The 22624-nt window shown below is 38.0% G+C and overlaps 1 protein-coding gene across 1 annotated transcript in view; it reads left to right on the top strand.

The window, feature by feature from the left end:
• The window catches only part of LOC111569225 (spondin-1-like), a 159412-nt gene that overhangs the window by 56746 nt on the left and 80042 nt on the right, over positions 1 to 22624 (top strand). Inside the window, exons 5-6 of the mRNA XM_055009128.1 lie at positions 752 to 874; positions 3795 to 3943. Of these exons, the coding sequence (XP_054865103.1) occupies positions 752 to 874; positions 3795 to 3943 (272 nt within the window). The remainder of the gene's footprint in view (positions 1 to 751; positions 875 to 3794; positions 3944 to 22624) is intronic.

The following is a 22624-nucleotide window of genomic DNA, read 5'->3' on the forward strand; positions in this document are numbered from 1 at the left end:
GAGTCAGTCTGGACAATTTTTGTCATATTAAAAAAAAAAAATTGGAGTCATTTTAGACAAGTTTCAATCCACCCATCAGATTCTACCGGTTAGAGGCCTTTAAAGTTGGTGAAATGTTCATCAAAGAGTGTATTTTATGTAGGAAGCAGCGCCGAAAGTGGGATTTAAATCTTCCTTTTAGCTTTTATGTTAAAAAAAATGCACTCAGCTCCTCAAAATAAACACAATAACTCTTAGTCTTACAACAGAGCCTGGACAAATCAAGCTTCATCTCTGGAGACTTTCCTAAAACCCACCACTGCAGACAGAAAGCTCATTTTCCAGCCTATTATGGAGCCAATCAAGCTGCTCCAGCAGAAGTTTGGAGGCTTCAGCGTTTGACTCATCCTGCTATAACTTAGATGTCAAGCGAGGATTTCTTGCGAATAATTTGGGGCTTCATAAATATTCAAGCAATCCCCTTGACCTATCTTTGCAAAACATTGGTCCAGGGCAGAAGTGTGAATATTTATGAGTGTGCGTTAAGGCTAATGTGTCATTTAAATACCAGTTTATTCCAGGGATGTAATTTTGTGACATTCTCGCTGCTTCCAAACTGTCGTCAATCATCTGGTAATTTATGCAGGTGTTCATCTATGGCGAACCTTTGCACGTCGCCATGTCTGTTTGTTAACTCCACAAGAGTGTTTTCTCTTGTCAGTCACTCTGTTTACTCTCACATTTTGACATGCCGCTGTCTGTTTGTCTGCAGAGAATCTGTTGGGTGAAGCTACAGAAGCTCCGGCCATCGAGTGCTGCGCCTGCGGAACCGCCAAGTACCGGCTGACTTTCTACGGAAACTGGTCAGAGAAGGTTCATCCCAAAGACTATCCCAGTGAGTTTAAACGTACACTCTGCACAGTCCTGTAAGAAGAAGCTCCGTAGATCAGCATGAAAATCATAAACTGAATATAAAACATGGGACTAAGGGGTGAAGCTGAGACAGAAAAACTGAGTTACAGCAGACTTATTCCATCTCAAACCACCAACGGCCTTGTGCTCTGACAGCCCTGATTCGCTGTGAACTTTCCTGTCATGAACTATGAATGTTTAAAATGGTGGCTTTGGGTCTAATTTAAATTGTTTTGTCCCTAATTTAAATTGATTTGTGTCTAATTTAAGTCGTTTTGTGCCTAATTTAAGTTGTTTTGTGTCTAATTTAAGTTGTTTTGTGTCTTGCTCTGGTGGTTTTGCGTCTAATTTAAGTGCACCAAAACAAACCGTGGACGTAAATTCTTTTCTATGCAGGAAATACAACACTGGAGGTTTGTTATGTTTGCCTTAATGGTGAACTTCACATCGCTGACAGTGATGAAAACTGCTACTCGACGAGGACATCAAGTGAACATCGCAGTTAAAGTTGTTGGATTCTATGCTAAGCGTTAGCGTCAGCTTGCCCAAAGTTCCTGCAGTGGAAAGACCCCTATGGACGATACCACAGGGTATGTTTTAGGGTGTAGCTTGTGATTGACTAGTTGCGACTGTATAGTGATGCGTAGGTTTCTCACTTCTCTGATAGATCCGTTTTTTGCTAATGATGTCTGGTTTTAAAAGTCTAAGATGGTGAGTCCACAGACCAGTGGGTGAAAACTTGGTAGCTTCATCTACAGTCTGTGATGAAAACTGTAAAAAGATCAATGCAGCATCTTTCTCAACAAGACAACTCTTCAAAAAAACTGTCCAACAGTTTGGTACATGTGCTTATTTACTACTTTTTTCTTGAGAGTTAAGGTCAACAACCCCCTGAATACATGAGTAGGAATCGATATCTGGCTTAGCTTAGCATAAAACATGAAAAGTGGAAGAAACATCCAACCTGATTAACAAGTTTCATCTCTTTTCTTTAAACTGCACGACAGCCAACACGTAACAAAACAAGTTTCAGGGGTTTTCTGCTCTTTGCACTGTTGCTGGCCCCCACTGGTTGCTTGGCAACATCCCAGTAAAGTTCTTGTGTCCAGTAAAGTCCTGCTCCAGTAAAACCAAACCAAACTGCCCCGGGCTGTTGGTTCTGAGCCAACAGAATCTGACCCCAGTGGGATGGATTCATCATTTACCACCGACTGACTGCAGCAATAAATAGACTAGAATATGCACAGGAAGTGTCGGGATCGACGACTGTTTTAGGGTCTCAACCTTGTTTTTTTATTAACATTGTGAGGCATTTTGGTTGAGCATTTAAATATTGTAGGTTCATAACTCTATTATTTAGGCCTAATAATTCTTAATTATTGTTAATTTGGACAATTTGCAATCATTTTGGACCAATTTTTGAGTAATTTTATCAAATTTTTGAATAATGTTGGAAGATTTTTAAGTAATTTTGAACTGGTTTCAAGTCATAATAAACTGGAACCTTGTCTTGCAGACTTGTCAAACATCAGATTCTACTGATGTTAGAGCCTCAAAAATTGGTGAAATGTCGACCAAAGTGTGTATTTTAGTAGAAATATGGATCCATCCATATATATACTTACAGGTTCTTAGATTTATTATTGAGGCTAGTCAGATGATTTTTTATTGTAGAGACTAGACCTTAAAGACATCTCTTGGGATAATGAAATCATTTATCTGGCTAACATGTTCATATGGTGTTTTATGTGCTAGAAGACTCATTAGGAGTTTAATGATCAGTGAACATTTGTAACAAACCTGAAGAAACAATCCTGATAACTTCTAGAGTGGAGCTTTCTGCGTTCTTCTTCTTCTTCAGAATCAGTTTCTGGTTCCAACATGTTTATCTCCAGTATTACAACTTGCCATTGTATAGCGTAGAGTAGTTTTATAGTGTTTGAGCAGAGTTTTGGACGAGCTTTGGTGTACATTCACGTTGAATCTACTTTAGTGTAGCAGTGGATTATTTTCATTGGAAAAAAACTTCCCAGTACATTACTATAGTAGACAGAGATGAGTTATTAGGGCTGGATTTGATCCCACTGGCAGATTTTAAACGGCATGCTGTCTTTAAAAAGTGAGTAGCATTAAACTATTCATCAGCCAGTAGCCTGTAAATCAAAAGGAACTGTTGGTTTTTCAACTTCCTGACCAAACAGTCCTTGAACTACTCATCTGAGATGCGTAGTTCAGTTTGGAAATTTTACCAGATCTGATCTTGAAATTGTGATAATGAATCAAAATTTCTTTATTCTCATTTTAAAAATATATAATAAAAATGTACAGTCACCATTTGTATTTGCAGTATTGGTGACACTTGGGAAAATGTTGAACGTGCTGATTTCCTGTGACTAATTGAAGTGGTTTTGTGTCTAATTTAAGTTGTTTTGAGTCTTGTTTTGTGTCTAATTTAAGTTGTTTTGTGTCTTGTCAAAACAGTGGACACGAGTAAAAACAATAGAAACAACATGCAAAAGTTCTGTTGATGTTGCAGATTCTTCTACATATTGAAAGTCTCAATGTTGCACAACTTCCTCAGAGTTTAAATAGCAGCAATACGACACCTGGTTATTCTATAAGTAGAAAAATAATTCTGTGTAGTGAAAAATGAAGGAGGATAGGCGTGACTGGAGCAGAAATAGCTTTGAGATGAGAGCGTTGAAGCGTGGATTCTTATTGCAATTCTGAAGAAAGATTGTAGATATTTGGTTAGATAGCATATTTAGATAGTTAAATATATCAAAAAACCCCTAAACTCTACCACAAATGTGCACAGAACACCCTGGATAGTGTTAAATGGATCAATCTGAGCCACTTTGGTTTCCATTTACACCAGATTTCTTCATTTCCTGGTCTTGCAGGACGAGCGAACCACTGGTCGGCTCTGATCGGAGCGTCTCACTCCAGAGGATACGTTCTGTGGGAATATGGCGGCTACGCCAGCGAGGGAGTCCGGCAGGTCGCAGAGTTCGGTTCTCCGATCAAGATGGAGGAGGAGATCCGACAGAAGGTAGGACGGAAATCAGAAGCAAAGTCTGCAGGATGGTTGGGTTTGAGTTGAACGATTCCGGTTTCTGATCCGTTTCAGTCACTCACGGCTGTTTTTATGGACTTTATGGATCCTGGAGTTTAGTTTTGTTGATACGATTCAATCATAATCGTTTTTTTGTTTCTCTGCAACACTGAAAGGCTGCTTCTTACATTAAAAATCCCAGATTCTGCACATTTACAGGCTTATCAATGGTATTTTTGGGCCTTAAATTTAAAAAACATCCGTTAATTTACTCCTACTGTACACTCGTATGGCTCCTCTTGTATAAAAACTTTCCATCCTGTGTTTTGGATACAGTCTTTGTGAGAGTATATGTACAGTGATGGATTCTCAGCCCTAATTAAGACGTCCCCAGCTTGTTGCCGGTTGGTCGGATTGGATCTTGCCGGGTTTCTGAGTTTCTGCAGACCTCTGCGGCTCTGAAAGGTGAGTTGTGGCTGTTTGCGGGGAACAATGGCGTGTTGTTAGTGTGCTGTCAGGGCGGTGTGATGCTGTCAGGTCGGGTTTGGGCTGCTGTGTGGAGACATTATGGGCTGACGGACAGCCCTAACTCCTCTGCTGGCTGCCTGTGTCTGTCTCCGAGGCTCATAACCGCCCCACACAATGGAAACTTCAGCACAACCAGACGGCTTGATTGTGTACTGTAGGGAGGAATGTGGGCTGCTGAGCGGCGGGATGAAGCGGCTCGATTGTACGCTGGAATGTCAGCTATTGAGTCGTTGGACTCGGCGACAGGGAGGTCTTAAAACCTTTTTTGTTGTATATCCAGGATTCAGAAAGGTCCCGTACAGGTGACAGAGTATAGATCTAGGAGGACGATTAATGCTGGAACCACCAAGGAGGTCATTTCTTTACCTACAGCAGCGTCAGCGTTGGAACTTCCATTTAAACCAGAAGTGTCAAACTCATTTTAGTTCAGGTTCCACATTCAGCCCAATTTAATCTCCAGTGGACCGAACCAGTAAAATGAACTCAATTTCAACAACATTATTCTTCACTTTATCATTTACACATTACAATCTACAGATCACAGTGTCTGCAAAGGAACACAACGTTTACCGTACTTTCTGGACTACAAGCCACCCTTCACATCTGGAACTCCCTTCTGAGCACCTCAGAGCTCCACAGACAGTGGCCTAAAGACCTTTCTTTTTAACAAAGCTTTTAATTAAACGTGAATGTTTCTATTTTTTATTGTTATTTTATCTGATTGCTGTGTTTTTATTACATGATTGTTTTGTTTTTGTCCGTTTTATATCTTAAATGTAACGCTTTGAGATTTTGCCTACATGAAAAGTGCATTATAAATAAAATTTATTATTATTTATTATTATTTCTCACGCTTTGAACCCTGCGGCTTAAACAAAGATGCCTCGTCACATCAGACCAATAAAATTACCGAACAGGTCACAGTGGACCAATGAAACTGTTGGAATTAAATCAAACACACTCACGCTAAATTCTCCATATCGGTCATTTTGCGCTTCATGCACACACCGTCATCATGGAAAACACACAAAGAAATGCATGTGATGCAGCTTTTAATTTAAAGGCAAGCGATCTGCCTGTCAGAGAAGGAAGGAGAGCTGCTGGATGTCAGCTTGGCATCAGTGAATCCATGGTGAGACGACAGCGTGAAGAACTGACTGAATGTGTTTCACTGCCATGTTCCAGGCACTGTTTGGAAAAAAACATTTATTTAATCCTCATGTCGTCCTGCGAGTCAAAGCTGACCTGTTTTAAAGTTTGAAAATGTGGAAAAAAAAATATATTTTCACAGTGAAACTTCTGATGTCCACATTTTCAACATTTTTGGGAAATCTTTGAAAATTTTTTGGTGGAAAAAAAGAATTAGATATTTTTAGCATTTTTTTTTGAAGATTTTTACTTTTTACAAGAATTTTCTTGCCAAATTTGGGAGATTTTTTAAAATAAAATTTTTAAGGGAAACTTTTAAGGAATTACTGGAATTTTCTTCCTGAAGGTTTTGCAAATTTTCAGAAATTTGGGGAATTTTTTTGCTGAATTTTGGGATTTTTTTCAGACAAGGAAACAATATTTTTGGTGCCCATAAATGAGGACAACAGGAGGGTTAATTATAAGTTAAAAACATCTTTATGTGTAAATATCTTATGTTATAGCATGGACACCTGCGGCTTATATTCAGGTGCGCTCAATAGTCCGAACATTATGGTAGACATCTGGAACTGAATGGTAGAGTATTTTACTTTATGATCAAAACGAAAAACAAAAACAAGACAAAATATTCCAAAATGAGACACAAAACGACAAGCGAGAATCAAAATGACAAACGACACAAAACAAAACAAGAGACAAAAAATTGGACAAAAAAGTTCCAAAGTGACAAAAACATGGACAAATGACAAAAATTAACAATTTTTAAAATTAGACTATCAAGAATCTTTGGATTTGTCAGCTTTTCATCTTTATTTTAGCTCAAAATTTGTCCATTTAATCTCCATTTTTAATACTTCTGTCGATTCTTATCCATAGTATTTTTTATAGTCCAGTAAAGGTGAATTTTGGATCATTTTTGTTTGGTTTTAAACTTTAACATCTAAATTCCTCAAGTAAATTCACGCTATAATTGATGAAATTACTGTATTTATCTTCAAATTTATTGCACACACACTGTCTAGGAGCAATAGAACACACTGAAAAATGCATAATATGGTCTTTTAATATAATCAAAAGCAAAAACAACCAAATACAGTGAGTACATATGCAATGAAAACAAAAAGAATAGCCATTTTATTCTCTATTTTCACTTATACTTTAGGTTGCTACCCTTATTATTTGTTGTAGTCCAGTAAAGTTGAATTTAATATCATTTTTGTTTGGCTTTAATCCTGAACATCAAGTAAATTCCCACTATAACTGCATAAACTGCTGTATTTGTTGGCCATGTAGCCAGTTTCTCCTTTAGATTGGAGTTTCTGCAGCGGTAGAATAAAACCTGTATGATCCCTGCAGGGTTTCAGGCAGCAGCAGCGTTCAGCACACATTTCTCTCTCCGATCCTCTGGGGCGTTAAAGTTCAGACTGGGTGAACGTCCAAGTGGCTGCTGTAAAGGTGGGAAGCCGCCATGGGTCAGTAATCCCTGTCTTAGCCGAGAATCCCAACCATCCGCGGGAGCAGCTGGAGGTGGTGATGTGTTGACAAAGTCTGTAGCCCGCAGCCTGTAGCCTGCAGCCTGTAGCCTGTAGCCTGTAGCCCGCAGCCCGCTGCCCGTAGCCCGCAGCCTGTAGCCCGTAGCCCGTAGCCCGTAGCCTGTAGCCTGCAGCCTGTAGCCTGTAGCCTGTAGCCCGCAGCCCGCTGCCCGTAGCCCGCAGCCTGTAGCCCGTAGCCTGTAGCCCGTAGCCTGTAGCCCGTGGCCCGCGGCCCGTGGCCCGCAGCCTGCGGCCCGTAGCCTGTAACCTGCAGCCTGTAGCCCTTAGCCCGTAGCCCGCAGCCTGTAGCCTGCTGCCTGTAGCCCGTAGCCCACAGCCCGTAGCCTGCAGCCTGTAGCCTGCTGCTTGTAGCCCCTAGCCCATAGCCTGCAGCCTGCAGCCTGCTGCCTGTAGCCCGTAGCCTGCAGCCTGTAGCCTGCTGCTTGTAGCCCCTAGCCTGCAGCCTGCTGCCTGTAGCCCGTAGCCCATAGCCTGCAGCCTGTAGCCTGTAGGACCATTGGTCCAGGACCTGGACCATTTTGAGTCATTTTAGATAGACAGTTTTGAAGGTTTTTAGATCATTTTAGTCATTTTAGACTGCTTTTGGACTGTTCTGAGTCATTTCAGACCATTTTTAGACTGTTTTGAGTCATTTTAGGATTATTTTAGACCATTTTTGGACAGTTTTGGATCTTTTTAAAATCATTTTTGTGCCATTTTAGACCATTTTTAGACCATTTTGAGTCATTTTAGATTTATTTTTGGACCATTTTTGGACAGTTTTGAATGTTTTTAGATCATTTTGAGTCATTTTAGACTGTTTTTGGACTGTTCTGAGTCATTTCAGACCATTTTTAGACTGTTTTGAGTCATTTTAGGATTATTTTAGACCATTTTTGGACAGTTTTGGATCTTTTTAAAATCATTTTTGTGCCATTTTAGACCATTTTTAGACCATTTTGAGTCATTTTAGATTTATTTTTGGACCATTTTTGGACAGTTTTGAATGTTTTTAGATCATTTTGAGTCATTTTAGACCATTTTTGAACTGTTTTGAATCATTTTAGATCATTTTAAAGTCATTTTTAGACCATTTTTGAACTGTTTTGAATCATTTTAGATCATTTTACAGTCATTTTAGACCATTTTGAATCTTTCTATATCGTTTTTTAGACCATCTAAATGATCACAAAAGACCATTTTCATTTTATATATTCTTTACACTTGTTAAGCCGAGCAGATGTTTCATATGAAAACAATACTTTAAATATTTTTTATTTGTATTTTATTACATTTTGTTTTACTTAAAATGGGTCAATTTGACTCACAACATAACAGGAGAGTGAATTGGAATTTTTTTTTTTTTTAGATTCAATTTGGTCTAAAAATGTCATTTTAGGGGTAAGTCCAGACTTATTTGATATTTTCAAAAATATATTCAAACATTCTTTCCTATGTTTCTTAGATTTGGTCTCAAGACAAGTACATTTACTCAACACCTGCATGTTTCAGTGTTTTGTACGTGGATTATTTGAAGTTTGATGGGTGGGACGTAAAATGTCCTCCAATTCTGGAATGACCCATTTAACCACTGAACGGATGTCGACACCCGTCCTACTCATGCAAACCAAAAAGTGTTTTTTTGCAAAGTCGTGACCTAAATCCTGCAGCTCGTTGGAGTCCGTCAAACACGCCCCGCTAAACACGCCGGACGTGCATGAACCTGCATGAAATATGTGTGATGAGGCTGATTTTTAAAGAGCTGCAGGCTGGAGGTGGATGTAAAGACAAGCAACAGGTCGAAACGTGCAGAAAAAAAACCCTGCTGTTTCAGTGGAGTTAAAAAGGTGAAAAGTCCTGGCAGTGTTATTGGGAAACATTTGATGCAAACACCGAAGCCGAACCATCCAAGTTTGGTTTTTAAAACAGGTTAAGACGTCTGTGCTGTCAGTTTTACTTCTTTTATTTACACATCACTGCAGAAAATGAGTCACAGAGCTGCTAATGGTGGATGTTAACAGAAAGCCTGAGACTGACTGGCTGCTTCCCCCGCTGTTAGTTTTTATATGAATAAAAATGGTGTCAATCTTATAATCTGGCTCAAAAAGAAGGTAAAAAAGCGGAATTAACTGTAACATATTTCAACTCAAGCTTCACTCATTTGGTTCATCAGCTCATATCTGTTTAGGGGCCACTATGACGAAGACTCATGTGGTGGTTAATGCCCTCCATAGCTGAAATATTCAACAACCGACAGGCGACACTTATCGTATTAGCAGCTTTTTCAGCCACTCGGCTCTAGAAATGCTGTCTTTTAAAAACCATTAATCACCACAGAAGTCTTTGTCACGGTGGCCCTGAAAAATGAAGACATTTTAGCTGATTTAAATACAGTAAAACTGTTTAGGTTTGTGGTCAAACATTGTAAAAGGTCAAAGTAGACTTTGTTTTCATAAAATATATATAACATAATACTTTTTTCTGTGTTTTTTTAGATATAATCTGTAATTTAACAAAGCAGGGAACCTCTGTGAAATAGTTTTTCTTTCAAATAACTGACAATATCTGTAAATATAACTTTGCTATTTCTCTTTAAATACAGTAAAAAGATAGTGTTTTTTCACGTAAAATGTTGCACAAATATAGAATTTTGGTTTGTTTAACAAGCAAATTAAGATTTATTTTTATGCAGTTTTTCTTGATATTATATCAGTAATTTAGCAAAACAGGAATAACCTGAAAAATACCTGCTCCCCCTTAAAAAAATTACCTTTTTTCACTCTTTAATTCACATAATTTCTCTTTTATATCTGTAGAAATAACTAAATTTTACACATGTAAAAAGTTATAAATAGTTGTTAAGAAACAAACAACTATTTATTAAAATACAGATATTTGATGTGGACATTCTTCACTGTTTTTTATTATTTGTAATTTCACAAAACAGGAAAAATCTGTAAAAATAAAAAGTTTTTCTTTCAAATAACTGCAAATATCTGTAAATATGCCTTGCTTATTTAAATACAGTTTTTAAAAAAGTATATTTTTTCATGTTAAATGTTATCAAAAGACAGAATTTTGTCTGTTTTTTTCACGGTTAACAAGCAAATTAAGATTTTTTAAAAATTATTATTTTTGATATCAATAATTTAACAAAACAGGATAAATAACAGTTGTTCTTTAAAATTACAGCAAACTGTTAAATAAAATAAGTTAAAAAATCTAATTTTTACAGTTTAGCTTGTTGAGAAAGACAGGCGTGAAATTCTAAATACAAGAAATTAAAATGCAGGAAAATGACCACTTCTTTGTGTCATTTAGGGGCTAATTTTAATATTTTGAAGTCTTTTAGGATCACAGGAACAGAGCTTCTTTCATAAAACTTCTTCTCACTTTAGAACATTTACTAAAATCGCTATCTCTCTCTCTGTCTTTGGGCGTTTTTAAGCCTTTGAATGGAGCCTCAGCTATTTTTAATCCCAGGCTGTGAGAGTCGGGAGGTTAAGACGAGACGGATAAGACGGATTGGAGCTAAAACTACCTTTATAATGTCAGCGCTCCGCCACTCCAGAAACAAAATTACACGGCACATCTAATTATTGATCGCCAGCAAATGTCACGGCGATCGCACGAGCCCTCGGTGTAAAATGTGAAGTGTGGAGTAAATCCTCACCTTTTTAATGCCACCGAGCAGCAGAATGGAAGGAGAGAAGAATCTGTAGCCTCCTAATTACTGCTGCAGCGTTGATCTCAGCCAGGTGTGACCGGACGGCGAAATGTCAAGAAGCTGCCGGCCAACAAGAATCAACTTTACAGAGGAGAAGCAGCTCCAGTCCGTTACAGTTTAATGAAGCTAATTCACTCCTCAGCCTCCACTCAGTTTCCCAGCTTCAAAAGCTGAACGAAAACATCCATTTTTATAAGTAATTATTCAGTCTGAGCCTTGATTTAAGAAGAAAAGTCTAAATTCTGTGATTCCAGCTTCTTAAATCAGGATATTTTCTGGTTTCTTTCCTCCTCTGTGACAGTAAACTGAATATTATTGGACAATTTGACATCTTGGGCTTTTTGGGAAACGCTGCATTACTGCAAATACACACAAAACAACCACAAAAAGCTGCAAAATTACTGAACAGGCACACAAAATGAACAAAAATAGAAGAAAAACTGCTTTAAAAGAGGCTTAAAATTACAACAAATTGACAAAATTACTGCAAAAAGACAAAAAATAATGTGCAAGATGAATAAAAAGAGAGAAAATTCACACAAACTGCTGTTGCATTACTGCAAATACACAACAACCACAGAAGGATACAAAATTAACAAAAGACACTCAAAATTGAGAAAAACTGCTGCAAAACAACTGTGAAAGAGAAGTAAAATGACAACAAATAGACTCAGAATAACTGCAAAAATGTAGAAAATTATACGACGACTAAAAATAGTCACAAAATGCATCAAAATAGATGCAAAATTGCCAAAAAGCAAGATAACTGATTGAAAAGATGCACAAAATGAACACAAATGGCTGATAAACAATTGTAAAAGAGGCATGAAATGATAATTCGACTCAGAATAACTGCAAAAAGGCACAAAATGATGCAAGATGATTAAAAAGAGACACAATGGACACAAATTGCTGCAAAACATCTGTAAAAGATTCATAAAGTGACAAGAAACAGATAATAGTAACTGCAAAAAGGGCCCAAATTATGCAAAATGACTTTAAAAAAGGCACAAAATATAAGCAAAAGGACGAAAAAGCAAGAGAAATGCTTGAAAAGACACACACAACACAAATTGCTGCAAAACAACCGTAAAAGAGGCGTAAAATTGACAAAATTACTGCAAAAAGTCACAAAATATACCAAAATAGAAGCAAAATGACTGTGAAATAGAGCTGCAGCGATTAACTGAATAATAAATAATAACAAAAACAGTCTAAGTTCTGTGATTGCAGCATCTGGAAATGTGAATTTTTCAGTTTTTTCCTCCTTTAGACTTTTCCAGCATCTAAATCTGCACTAGAGCTGCAAAAAAACGCATCTGTTCGTTGTAAAGTCTTAAATGAAACAGCAGATATTTCGATAATTTGAGCAATTTTTGAAGAAGAAAAGACTAAATTCTGTGATTCCAACTTCTTAAATGTGAATATTTTCTGGTTTCTTTCCTCCTCTGTGACACTAAACTGAATATATTTGGACAAAACAGGACATTTGAGGGATATTTAGTGTTATGGGACCGAATCTATGTGATTCCCTGAATGTCAGGATGCTGCCGACAGATATCATCTTTAGAGAACAGAATCTCGATCTCAGGTCCAATCGGTCATGTTTTAATGAACTTCATTCCATCTCTGCGTCCTGAATGTCGCTGCTACTTTCTGATTTGTCAGCAGCATTCCTTCCTTCGTGGCTGTAGCTGTTGTGAAAAAAAAAAAAAAAAAAAAGCCGTGTGACGCGTGATTCTTTTGTGGCAAAGCTTAAAAACCGGCTCTGCTTTTAGCACCGTGGGGAGCAGCCAGGACTTCACCTTTTCCTTCTGAAGCAGCGTTTTTATTTTTCCTTTACAAAGCTGGTCTTCTTTCCAGAACAAAGTCGCAGCTTCACACCGTCTGAAATGTGAATTGTGTTGCGGCGACCTTCTGGGTCATCAGGAGCTGCTCCTGCAGGACTGACATTAGCTGCTGCTGCTGCACACCACAACGAGTTTTACTGTAAAAATTACATTGAAGTGACTCTCACCAGCATTTTACTGCATTATTACAGCTGTCATGTACACTAAACCACAAAAATACATAAAATGACTGAAAATAGACCTAAAATGACCACAAAAAGACAGAAAATGTCAACAAAAGCACACAAAATGTCAATAAATGGACAAAAAATGAACCACAAAAGGCATCAAATAACATCAAAAAAGGCATAAAATGACAACAAAAAGACATAAATGAACACAAAAGGACAAAAATGTTCATAAATTGTCACAAATGAACCACAAGACATAAAATGACCATAAAATGTCAACAAAGGTTCACAGAAAGACATAAACTGACCAAATACGACATTAAATGACCACAAAAAGACATAACATGAACATAAAAAGACATAAAATGACAACAAAGATCCAGAAAGAGATATAAAATGAGCAAAAACGATATTAAATTACCACCACAAGGCATAAAATGACAACAAAGGTGCTACATTTACCTTCTAACTCTACATTTACCCTCTAATACTACATTTACCCTCTAATACTACATTTACCCTCTAACACTACATTTACCCTCTAATACTATATTTACCCTCTAATACTACATTTAGCCTCTAACACTACATTTACCCTCTAACACTACATTTACCTTCTAACACTACATTTATCCTCTAATACTATATTTACCCTCTAACACTACATTTACCCTCTAATACTACATTTACCCTCTAACACTACATTTACCCTCTAATACTATATTTACCCTCTAACACTACATTTACCCTCTAACACTACATTTACCTTCTAACACTACATTTGTCCTCTAATACAACATTTACCCTCTAACACTATATTTACCCTCTAACACTACATTTACCCTCTAACACTACATTTACCTTCTAACACTACATTTATCCTCTAACACTATATTTACCCTCTAACACTACATTTACCCTCTAATACTACATTTACCCTCTAACACTACATTTACCCTCTAACACTACATTTACCCTCTAACACTACATTTACCCTCCAACACTACATTTACCCTCCAACACTACATTTACCCTCTAACACTACATTTACCCTCTAACGCTACATTTACCCTCTAACGCTACATTTACCCTCTAACGCTACATTTACCTTCTAACACTACATTTATCCTCTAATACAACATTTACCCTCTAACACTACATTTATCCTCTAACACTACATTTATCCTCTAACACTACATTTACCTTCTAACACTACATTTACCCTGTAATACTATATTTACCGTCTAATGCTACATTTACCCTCTAGTGCTACATTTACCCTCTAACACTACATTTACCCTTCAACACTACATTTACCCTCCAACACTACATTTACCCTCTAACACTACATTTACCCTCTAACGCTACATTTACCCTCTAATCCTTTTAGTTTTTATACATTGCAGAGGTAGATCAACTGTATTCCAGTTGCTCTAACGTACTTGAAATGTGTATTTTCTAGGAAAATTGTGTCAGATTCGGGCTTTATATTAGTAGATAATCAAAATTAACTGCCCCCGATCGAATCGGGGAAAATAATCCTGATCATCTCTAGTTTCTACTCCTGCATCTGTTGCTATCTTCCTCCATCATTTCCCTCCATCCGTGGTTTGTTCTTCCAAACACCTCGCTGCCTGACTGACTGGCATCCCTTCATAAAACCCCGACATGTTTTTCTTCTTCCCTCTGCTCTTATGAACAAATCAGTTTTCCTTCTCCATGGATGCTGTCGTCTCTCTTTGCCCTCATGGTGTTTTTATTGCCTCCCCCTCTGTTTGAAAGGACCAGGAGAACCATCCTTCAGTTTCATCTGCCTCCTCTAAACCCTTCAGCCGGTCGGACAGCAGACGTCTTTGTTTCCTCCTATAGAAGCTGCTGAGTAGAAAAGTCTTCCTCCAGGGCCGACACCTGTCAGCTGAAGAGTCGGGAAGTGATGCTAAGTGATCCTCTTTCTCCGTCTCCGTGTTCGCAAAGCGTCGAGATGTTTTGTTGAGCCGTCACGCCGTTTCTCCGACGCTCTTTGTGTCTCAGGAAGCCTCAGCAAGGAGAAGCCGATCGTTAGCTGGAAACACTGGAAACACTGACGTCTCACAGGACGAGTCTTTGGAGGTTTCTGCTGCTGTGACCTTTTTTCTACCGTGCAAAACATTTGCATTCAGGAAAAGCTACACCTCATGCATTTTTATTTACCTGGCACGAGTATACATGGGTCTTTATGGATACTTAGACACACACCTTTAGATTTGGTACTGATTTTCATTCGTACAGGTTATGTTTGTGACATTTTAGTATTATTGTTATCAACAAAAGTAAAAAAAAAGACCTAAACTGTTCATAAAATGTCCATAAACGGTTACAAATTGACCACAAGAGACCTAAAATGATCATGAAAAGAAATAAAATGACAACAAAAGCACACGAAATGTTAACAGAAGTTAAAAAAAGACATCAAATGACCAAAAACAGCATTAAATGGCCATAAAAGACATGAAACACCAAAAAAAGTACACAAAATGTCTTTAAATTGACCAAAAATGTCCCATAAAAGGCATAAAATGAAAACAAATGTCAACAAAGGTTCACAAAAACACATTAACTGGCTGAAAATGACATTAGATGACCATAAAAGACATGAAATGACAACAAAAGTAAACAAGCTTTTATAAATGATCACAAATTGACCACAAAAGAATTAAAATGAACATAAAAAGACGTAAAATGACAACAAAAGCACACAAAATGTCAACAAAGGTTAAAAAAATGACCTAAATTGACCAAAACAACATGAAATAACAACAAAAACAATGAAAATGATCACATAAGTACATAGAATGTCTATTAAAGGTCACAAATTGACCACAGAAGAACCTAAGTGACCACAAAAGACAAAATGTCTAGAAATGGACAAAAAATTTACCACAAAGGGCATAAAATGACAACAAAAAGACATAAATGAACAACAAAAGTTCAAAAACTTTCTATAAATATTCACAAATTGACCACAAAAGACCTAAAATGACAACGAAAGCACACAAAATATAAGACAAAGGTTCACAAAAAGACATAAACTGGCCAAAAAAGACATGAAATGACCATAAAAAACATGAGGGATGGACATGGTTAGCAGCAACACTCAGGCAGGCTGTGGAGTTTAAACCATCAGAAGTTGGTACTAAGAAGATATCCTCCACTCCATTACACCACCAGCAAGCTGAACCGTTGATACAAGAAGGATGGGTCCATGCTTTATGGTGTTTATGTCTAATGTGTTTGGTCATTTTCAATCTCTTTTTGTAGTTTTTTGTCTATTTTTGGTCATTGTCAATCTCTTTTTGTTATGTTATTGTCTAATTATTTGTTATTTTCAGTCTTTTTGTAGTTTTTTGTTGCATTTATTGTCATTTTGGATCTCTTTTTGTTGTTTTGATCACGTCTACAAGAATAAATGAGTTGAGTTACAGCCATGTGATTGGCTGATTAGCTATTTGTGTTAACAAGCAACTGAACGTGTGTACCTAATAAAGTGGTTGGTGAGTGAATACCATAACACTAACATATCTATCATATATTACTGAAATTCCTGGAGATCACCTGCCTTTTTATACATTTTATCTGCAAAATATTTTGATTATTGGGGATTTTAGGATGTCATTTTAGACGTAGGAACTTCTGGTGTTTCTTTTTCACCTTTTTTTCTTCTCATAAGTGAGGAAAATGAGTGTTTATGTGGAAGATTTTGGTGAACCAAAGTTTAGCGCAAACACAGTATTTAACCCTCCTGTTGTCCTCATTAATGGGCACCAAAAAATATTGTTTCCTCGTTTGAAAAAAAATTCAAAAATTCAGCAAAAAAGTTCAACAAATTTCTGAAAATTTGCAAAACCTTCAGGAAGAAAATTCCAGAAATTCCTTAAAAGTTTCCCTTAAAAATTTTATTTAAAAAAAAATTAAAAATCCCCCAAATTTGGCAAGAAAATTCTTGTAAATATTTTCAAAAAATGAGTAAAAATCTTCTAAACAAATCCTAAAAATATCTAAAGTGATTCCATATATATCAGTACAATTTCTAATATTTTCTTTAAGAACATTCACATAAAAATCAACCAAAATCCAGCAAAATTCGCTGGATTTTGGTTGATTTTTTATGAATGTTCCTAAGAAACATTTTTGACATTTCTTTTTTCCACCAATAAATTTTCAAAAATGTTGAAAATGTGGACATCAGAAGTTTCACTGTGAAAATATTTTTTTCCCACATTTTCAAACTTTAAAACGGGTCAGTTTTGACCCGCAGGACGACACGAGGGTTAAACAGTGAATGCAACAAGTCCAGCAGGTGAATCGGATCACAAAGACGAGATGAGATTCATTTTGTTGGCTCTTGGTTTCATAATTGTGCGTTTTTTTTCTTTTGCAGAGGTTTATAGTGTGTTCTACTGGAACAGAAGCTGTCATGTTGCAGTAAAAAACGTTGTAATTTGTAGCTTCAGCGTGAAAATCACTCGCATGTGGATGCGAGCGCTCGTCGTCTCGTCGTCCCTCGGGGTGGAAGTGATCGGCAGCTTGTCAAATTTCAGGAACGTCGACGCTCCGACACCGACAGCGTTTCTGGGTGGAAACACGGGGAATAATTAAATTTTCATCGTGTGATTGTTATTCATCTTGGAGTCTTGGTATCCGTCGGTTCGGAGGCGTCTTAATGAATTCACACCGACCTGATGCTCCACGCTCCCCTCCGCCTGCGGGCGTCTTAATCAGATTCACATCATCTCCGATGTAAAGCGAATACATTAGCCTTTCAACCCCGATCCCGCAGCTCTGCAGGAGGGAAAAGGAAAACTGTTGCTTTGCTTGTTTATTTCTATCATTTGCAGGTTTTTATCTGGGAGTCTGCCGCTCCTCTCGGGCTGATTTGACAGCCGGTCAAGTTTGAAGCGAGCTGTCAGCTGCACTATATTTGGACTTCGCTTGTCTCCGAGAGCGAGAGGTGGGCGGAAAACGAGAGGCTTCAGCCCGCTGAAGGCTTTTCTGAGAGTCTGGCTGGGTGCGATTCGTGTCCACGTGGGAGTAGCGTTGTGTGGCGGCCGTCTCCGAGCGAGGAGGTAGTTAAAGTCAGGGAGCAGCCGACGACAACCGGCTGCCAGAGTCGGTCCGGGGGGATTTCTTCTGGAAGCTTTTGGCGGCTGACAGACGGACAGAGGCTGATTCTAATTGGCTGAGACGAAGTGACAGCCGAGACCATTATTTAGCTCCATTCTCAGCGTCCTACGGCAGCCTGGAAGACCAATTAGTGACACTTTCGTAGCTCCTTTTGTTGATATTTATCTTTCAGAACAAACTTGTTACAGTTCAGCCCAATTTGATCTCAAATGACCAGTAAAATTAGAACTAATAACCGATAAATATAATTAGAAATAACAAACTACAAATATTTCACTTTGTTTTAGTGCAAAAAAAAAGTGAAAATCATCACATTTAACCCTCGTGTCGTCCTGCAGGTCAAAATTAACCTGTTTTAAAGTTTGAAAATGTGGAGAAAAAAAATATTTTCACAGTGAAACTTCTGATGTCCACATTTTCAACATTTTTAGGAAATTTTTGAACATTTTTGGTGGAAAAAAGAAATGTCAAAAATGTGTCTTAAGAACATTCACAAAAAAATCAACCAAAATCCAGTGAAATTCGCTGGATTTTGGTTGATTTTTTGTGGATGTTCTTAAAGAAAACAGAAGTTTTACTGATGTATATGTAATCACTAGATAGTTTTAGGATTTTTTGGAAGATTTTCACTCATTTTTAAAAAAATACAAGAATTTTCTTGCCACATTTGGCGGATTTTTTAGAATAAAACTTTTAAGGGAAATTTTTAAGGAAATATTGCAATTTTCTTCCTGAAGGTTTTGCAAATTTTCTGAAATTTGGGGGATTTTTTTGCTGAATTTTGGGATTTTTTTCAGACAAGGAAACAATATTTTTGGTGCCCATAAATGAGGACAACAGGAGGGTTAATGCACTATTCTTTTGTAAAACATAAAGAATAGACTGAAATTTCTTAAGTAAAGTAAGTGTCAGGTCATTAACTAGCACTAAAATCTTTGTCATGGTGCCTGTTGTTAGCTGAACTCCCACAATGCTCTCTGCTTTTTACCATCTGAGTGACACCTCCTCTGGTTGATAACATATTAAACCTCTACAGCTAGTCTACGATATATTTTCTGACATGCATGGCCTTCTTCTTTCTTCTTCTTATCAGTTGATATTTTTTTAATTGTCACTGTTTTGCTGAAAACTACAACAAAATTGTGTAAAATGTCATTAATTATTAAAATAAATTAACTATGGACTGTTTTTACCCACAAACACATGATATTTAATTGTTTGGTTACATTATCTGCACAATTGTACAAACGCTGTCCTAGTTCTGGCTTCCCTTGAACACATGAGATCTTTTCTAAGGTCATTAACCACCACAAGAGTCTTTGTCATGGCGCCCCATTGCTAGCTAAACTCCCACAATTCTCTCTGCTTGTTATAATCTGAATGACGCCTCCTCTGGTCTGTCCAGTATTAAACAGTAAGGAACTCCACCTCTACAGCTAAACAACAATGACATGCACAACCTTCTTCTTCTTTCTCAGTGAAATCCGAGCATAATAACCGATAAATAACCACAACTCCAAATGTTTTCTTCTGTTTTACTGCAGAAAAAGTACAGTTCTTGAAATGTTCACATTTAATGAACTATCTTTTAGCAAAACATTGTGAACAAGCAGACATTTCTTTGAAAAAAATAAGTGCAAAAGAGACAAAATAATGCTCTGCTGCTGTCATTGCTGTGGATGATTTTTTTTTCCCCAGAAATTTGACACAATATGCAGTGAAAATCAAACCAAAAAAACCTCACAGAGCAACGAAACAAACTCCACAAATAAGCAATAAGAAAAGACTATGGTTCTTGTAATTGTCTAAAGCATTAATTGTGTTTCTCAACCCAAAGTGAAGACGTTTTCTTGAGGTCGGGGTCTTTACAAAATGTCACAGAACAAAATAACTTTATTGGTGAAGCTTTGTTTTTCATGTGATAGAAATCAAACTGACTTTGGGCTTTGGATTGTAAAATATTAGAATAGATGGCCTTCATTGTCACTGTGCTGCTGCAAACTACAACAAAATCGTATAAATGACTGATTAATCGTTAAAACAAGTGAACTATTTTTGAACTCTGAACTTTTTTTTACCCACAAACATGTGATATTCATCGCCAAGATAGTTTGGTTATGTTATCTGCACATGCATGGCCTTCTTCTTTCTTCTTGGAGTTGCATGCAAGCTTTTGTTTTGTAGTGTATGTACCTGAATGTCCTAAAACTTTTTTCAAATGGGATATTGTATGGAAGCATGAAGTCTGCAAAATAGTGATAGAAAAAAACTCGCTTCACATGCAGAGATGTAAGCTTTGTCATGACTACGACCGATTCCCCCAAAAGGAACGCCACAAAAAGACTTAAACCGATAAAATAGACAAGCGTAATTTGACAATTGGCGTTCTAGCATCAATTATGGTGCTTAAGTTCTGCAAAAAGTAGCATGTGGATCTTGCTGAACTTTATTCAACTGATATTATTAGCACTTTTTCCACAGTAGTCCCCATCAGTCGGTCTTGAAACATTTACATTATATCAGTGAATTTTGAAGATTTACACACAACAGAATACAGGCTGGAAGCTGTTTTGTTGTCTACGTATGGTTCTTCTTGTTCATCCAACCCTTTACTGCAGAATTTCCACCTGTTCCTTCATTATTTCTACCAAAGCTAGGGCTAGGCGATAAATCGATTTTATCGATTAATTCGAGTTTGTACTTAATGTCGATTTGTTTTAATGAAAATCGATTTTCTCATCAACATCCGCCACCAACACCTTCCCGCTGGGCTCCCGTAGTTCAGAGTGCGCCCCCCTCCCCCCCACGCTTGATACACAAACAACATGGCGGCGAGCGGTGCAGATCTAAAGGTACGTGTCCACTAGATGCTATTTTCCCACACGGCAACGCACCACATCTGAAAATCACACGGACGGCGGGCGGTCACTAGCGGACCACAACATGGTCACATGACAGCGCTGAGCAACAGCAGGCCACTACGTGGTCACATGACCGAGCTTTCAGCTGGACAGTCCTGCAGACAAGTCGGATAAACACAGCGGCTCGGCCGCAAACTTTCCCTTTTATTTCAAAAATGCGTCACCGAAAAGTATTTCTGAAAGCATTTGAGGCGAGAAATAATCTGTGCAGCAGCTGAATCTGTCCTGGTTTTAGGTCACTGACGCCTAGTTTAGAAGTTTGAGGACAGTTTCACGATGTGTGGAATCTCCTCACGCAGCATCCAATTTGCATAAAGTAGAAGTCAGTCTACTTTATGCAAATGAGCTGCAGCCCTCTCCAGGTAAACACACTGGATCACAGCTGGAAACCCACCGCAACCGGACCAGCATGCCACATGCGGCGCATTTCCAGCTGCAATCTGGTGTGTTTACCTGGAGAGGGCCGCAGCTCATTTGCATAAAGTAGACTGGACTCCGGCGTGCAGAGATTAGGTAGGGGGTTTAAAAAAAAAAAAAATTGGATAAATCGTGAATCTGGATTTTTTGTGAAAAAATCGGAGATTTTTTTTTTAGGCCATATCGCCCAGCCCTAACCAAAGCCTTGGTTTTTTCACACTATCTAGCTCCTCGTTAACCGCAGATGATCAGTTATGCTTGGAAAATAAAACTTTTTCCATTGAAAGCAGGCAAACATGCTCAAAAGTCACCAGTTAGACTGCAAATAACCAAGCAGGTCTGCCTTATTGTGCCACAAATGCACCAAAATTGCATCCAAATCTTCTGTAAATCTTAATTGCAAAGACAAATACTGTTACCCCTTGACCGTTTTTGCCATTTCCGCAACACCGTCAACATCCAGCGAGTCAGAATACGCTCTTAGAGACATCTCAGGACTGGCGAAGTTCGATAAATAAGATGTAAACATCACTAAACGTCATTCTGTTGCTTCGTCATTCTGAACGTGTTCATCTCGTCAGTTTTCGCATCCGGCCTCAGGCCCGGCTGTTCCTGAGTGCTGCCTCTCACTCTTGTTTTTTCTGCTTGATTGAAATGTGCTCTGTTTGGCCAAATTGAATTCTGGTGTCAGGTGTGGAAGCTTCCAGCCCCCGGAGAGACCAGACAAACTCCAACTCGAAAAGTCAAATGCAGTTAACGGAGGCAGGCAGCTCTCCAGAGACAGCTGGACTCGCTGGCAGCACGTATTTCTCCGCTTAAGGCATTTTTTTTTTTTTTTTTTGTTTTGTTATTGTTCATATAAAGCAGCGAGGCCAACCAGCGTTCCTCTGCATTTTAGGGACTCGAGACTCAACCTGAGGACAGACATGATGCAATTTTTCCTGATTAAAGGTCAAAATAATTTTTCAGATTTATAATACACCAGGTCCTCGACTTACGACGTTTCGTGGTTTCATCGCCATCTTCCATAAATTTATTAAGAAATTCTTGTTCCACCATTCTGATGTGAGGCGTTTGCAATGTTAAAACTAATTTCTCGCAGGAACTAGTTGACGAGCAGAGCGGACGAATACGTCGTCACGCGGCGCTATATGAGGAAGACGACTTGGTGTACATTCGGCGATTGTACGCCACATATGTCACAGTATGTGAGTTCTGACTTGC

The sequence above is a fragment of the Amphiprion ocellaris genome, chromosome 3 (genome assembly GCF_022539595.1).
Source record: "Amphiprion ocellaris isolate individual 3 ecotype Okinawa chromosome 3, ASM2253959v1, whole genome shotgun sequence".
Taxonomy (NCBI): Eukaryota; Metazoa; Chordata; class Actinopteri; family Pomacentridae; genus Amphiprion; species Amphiprion ocellaris.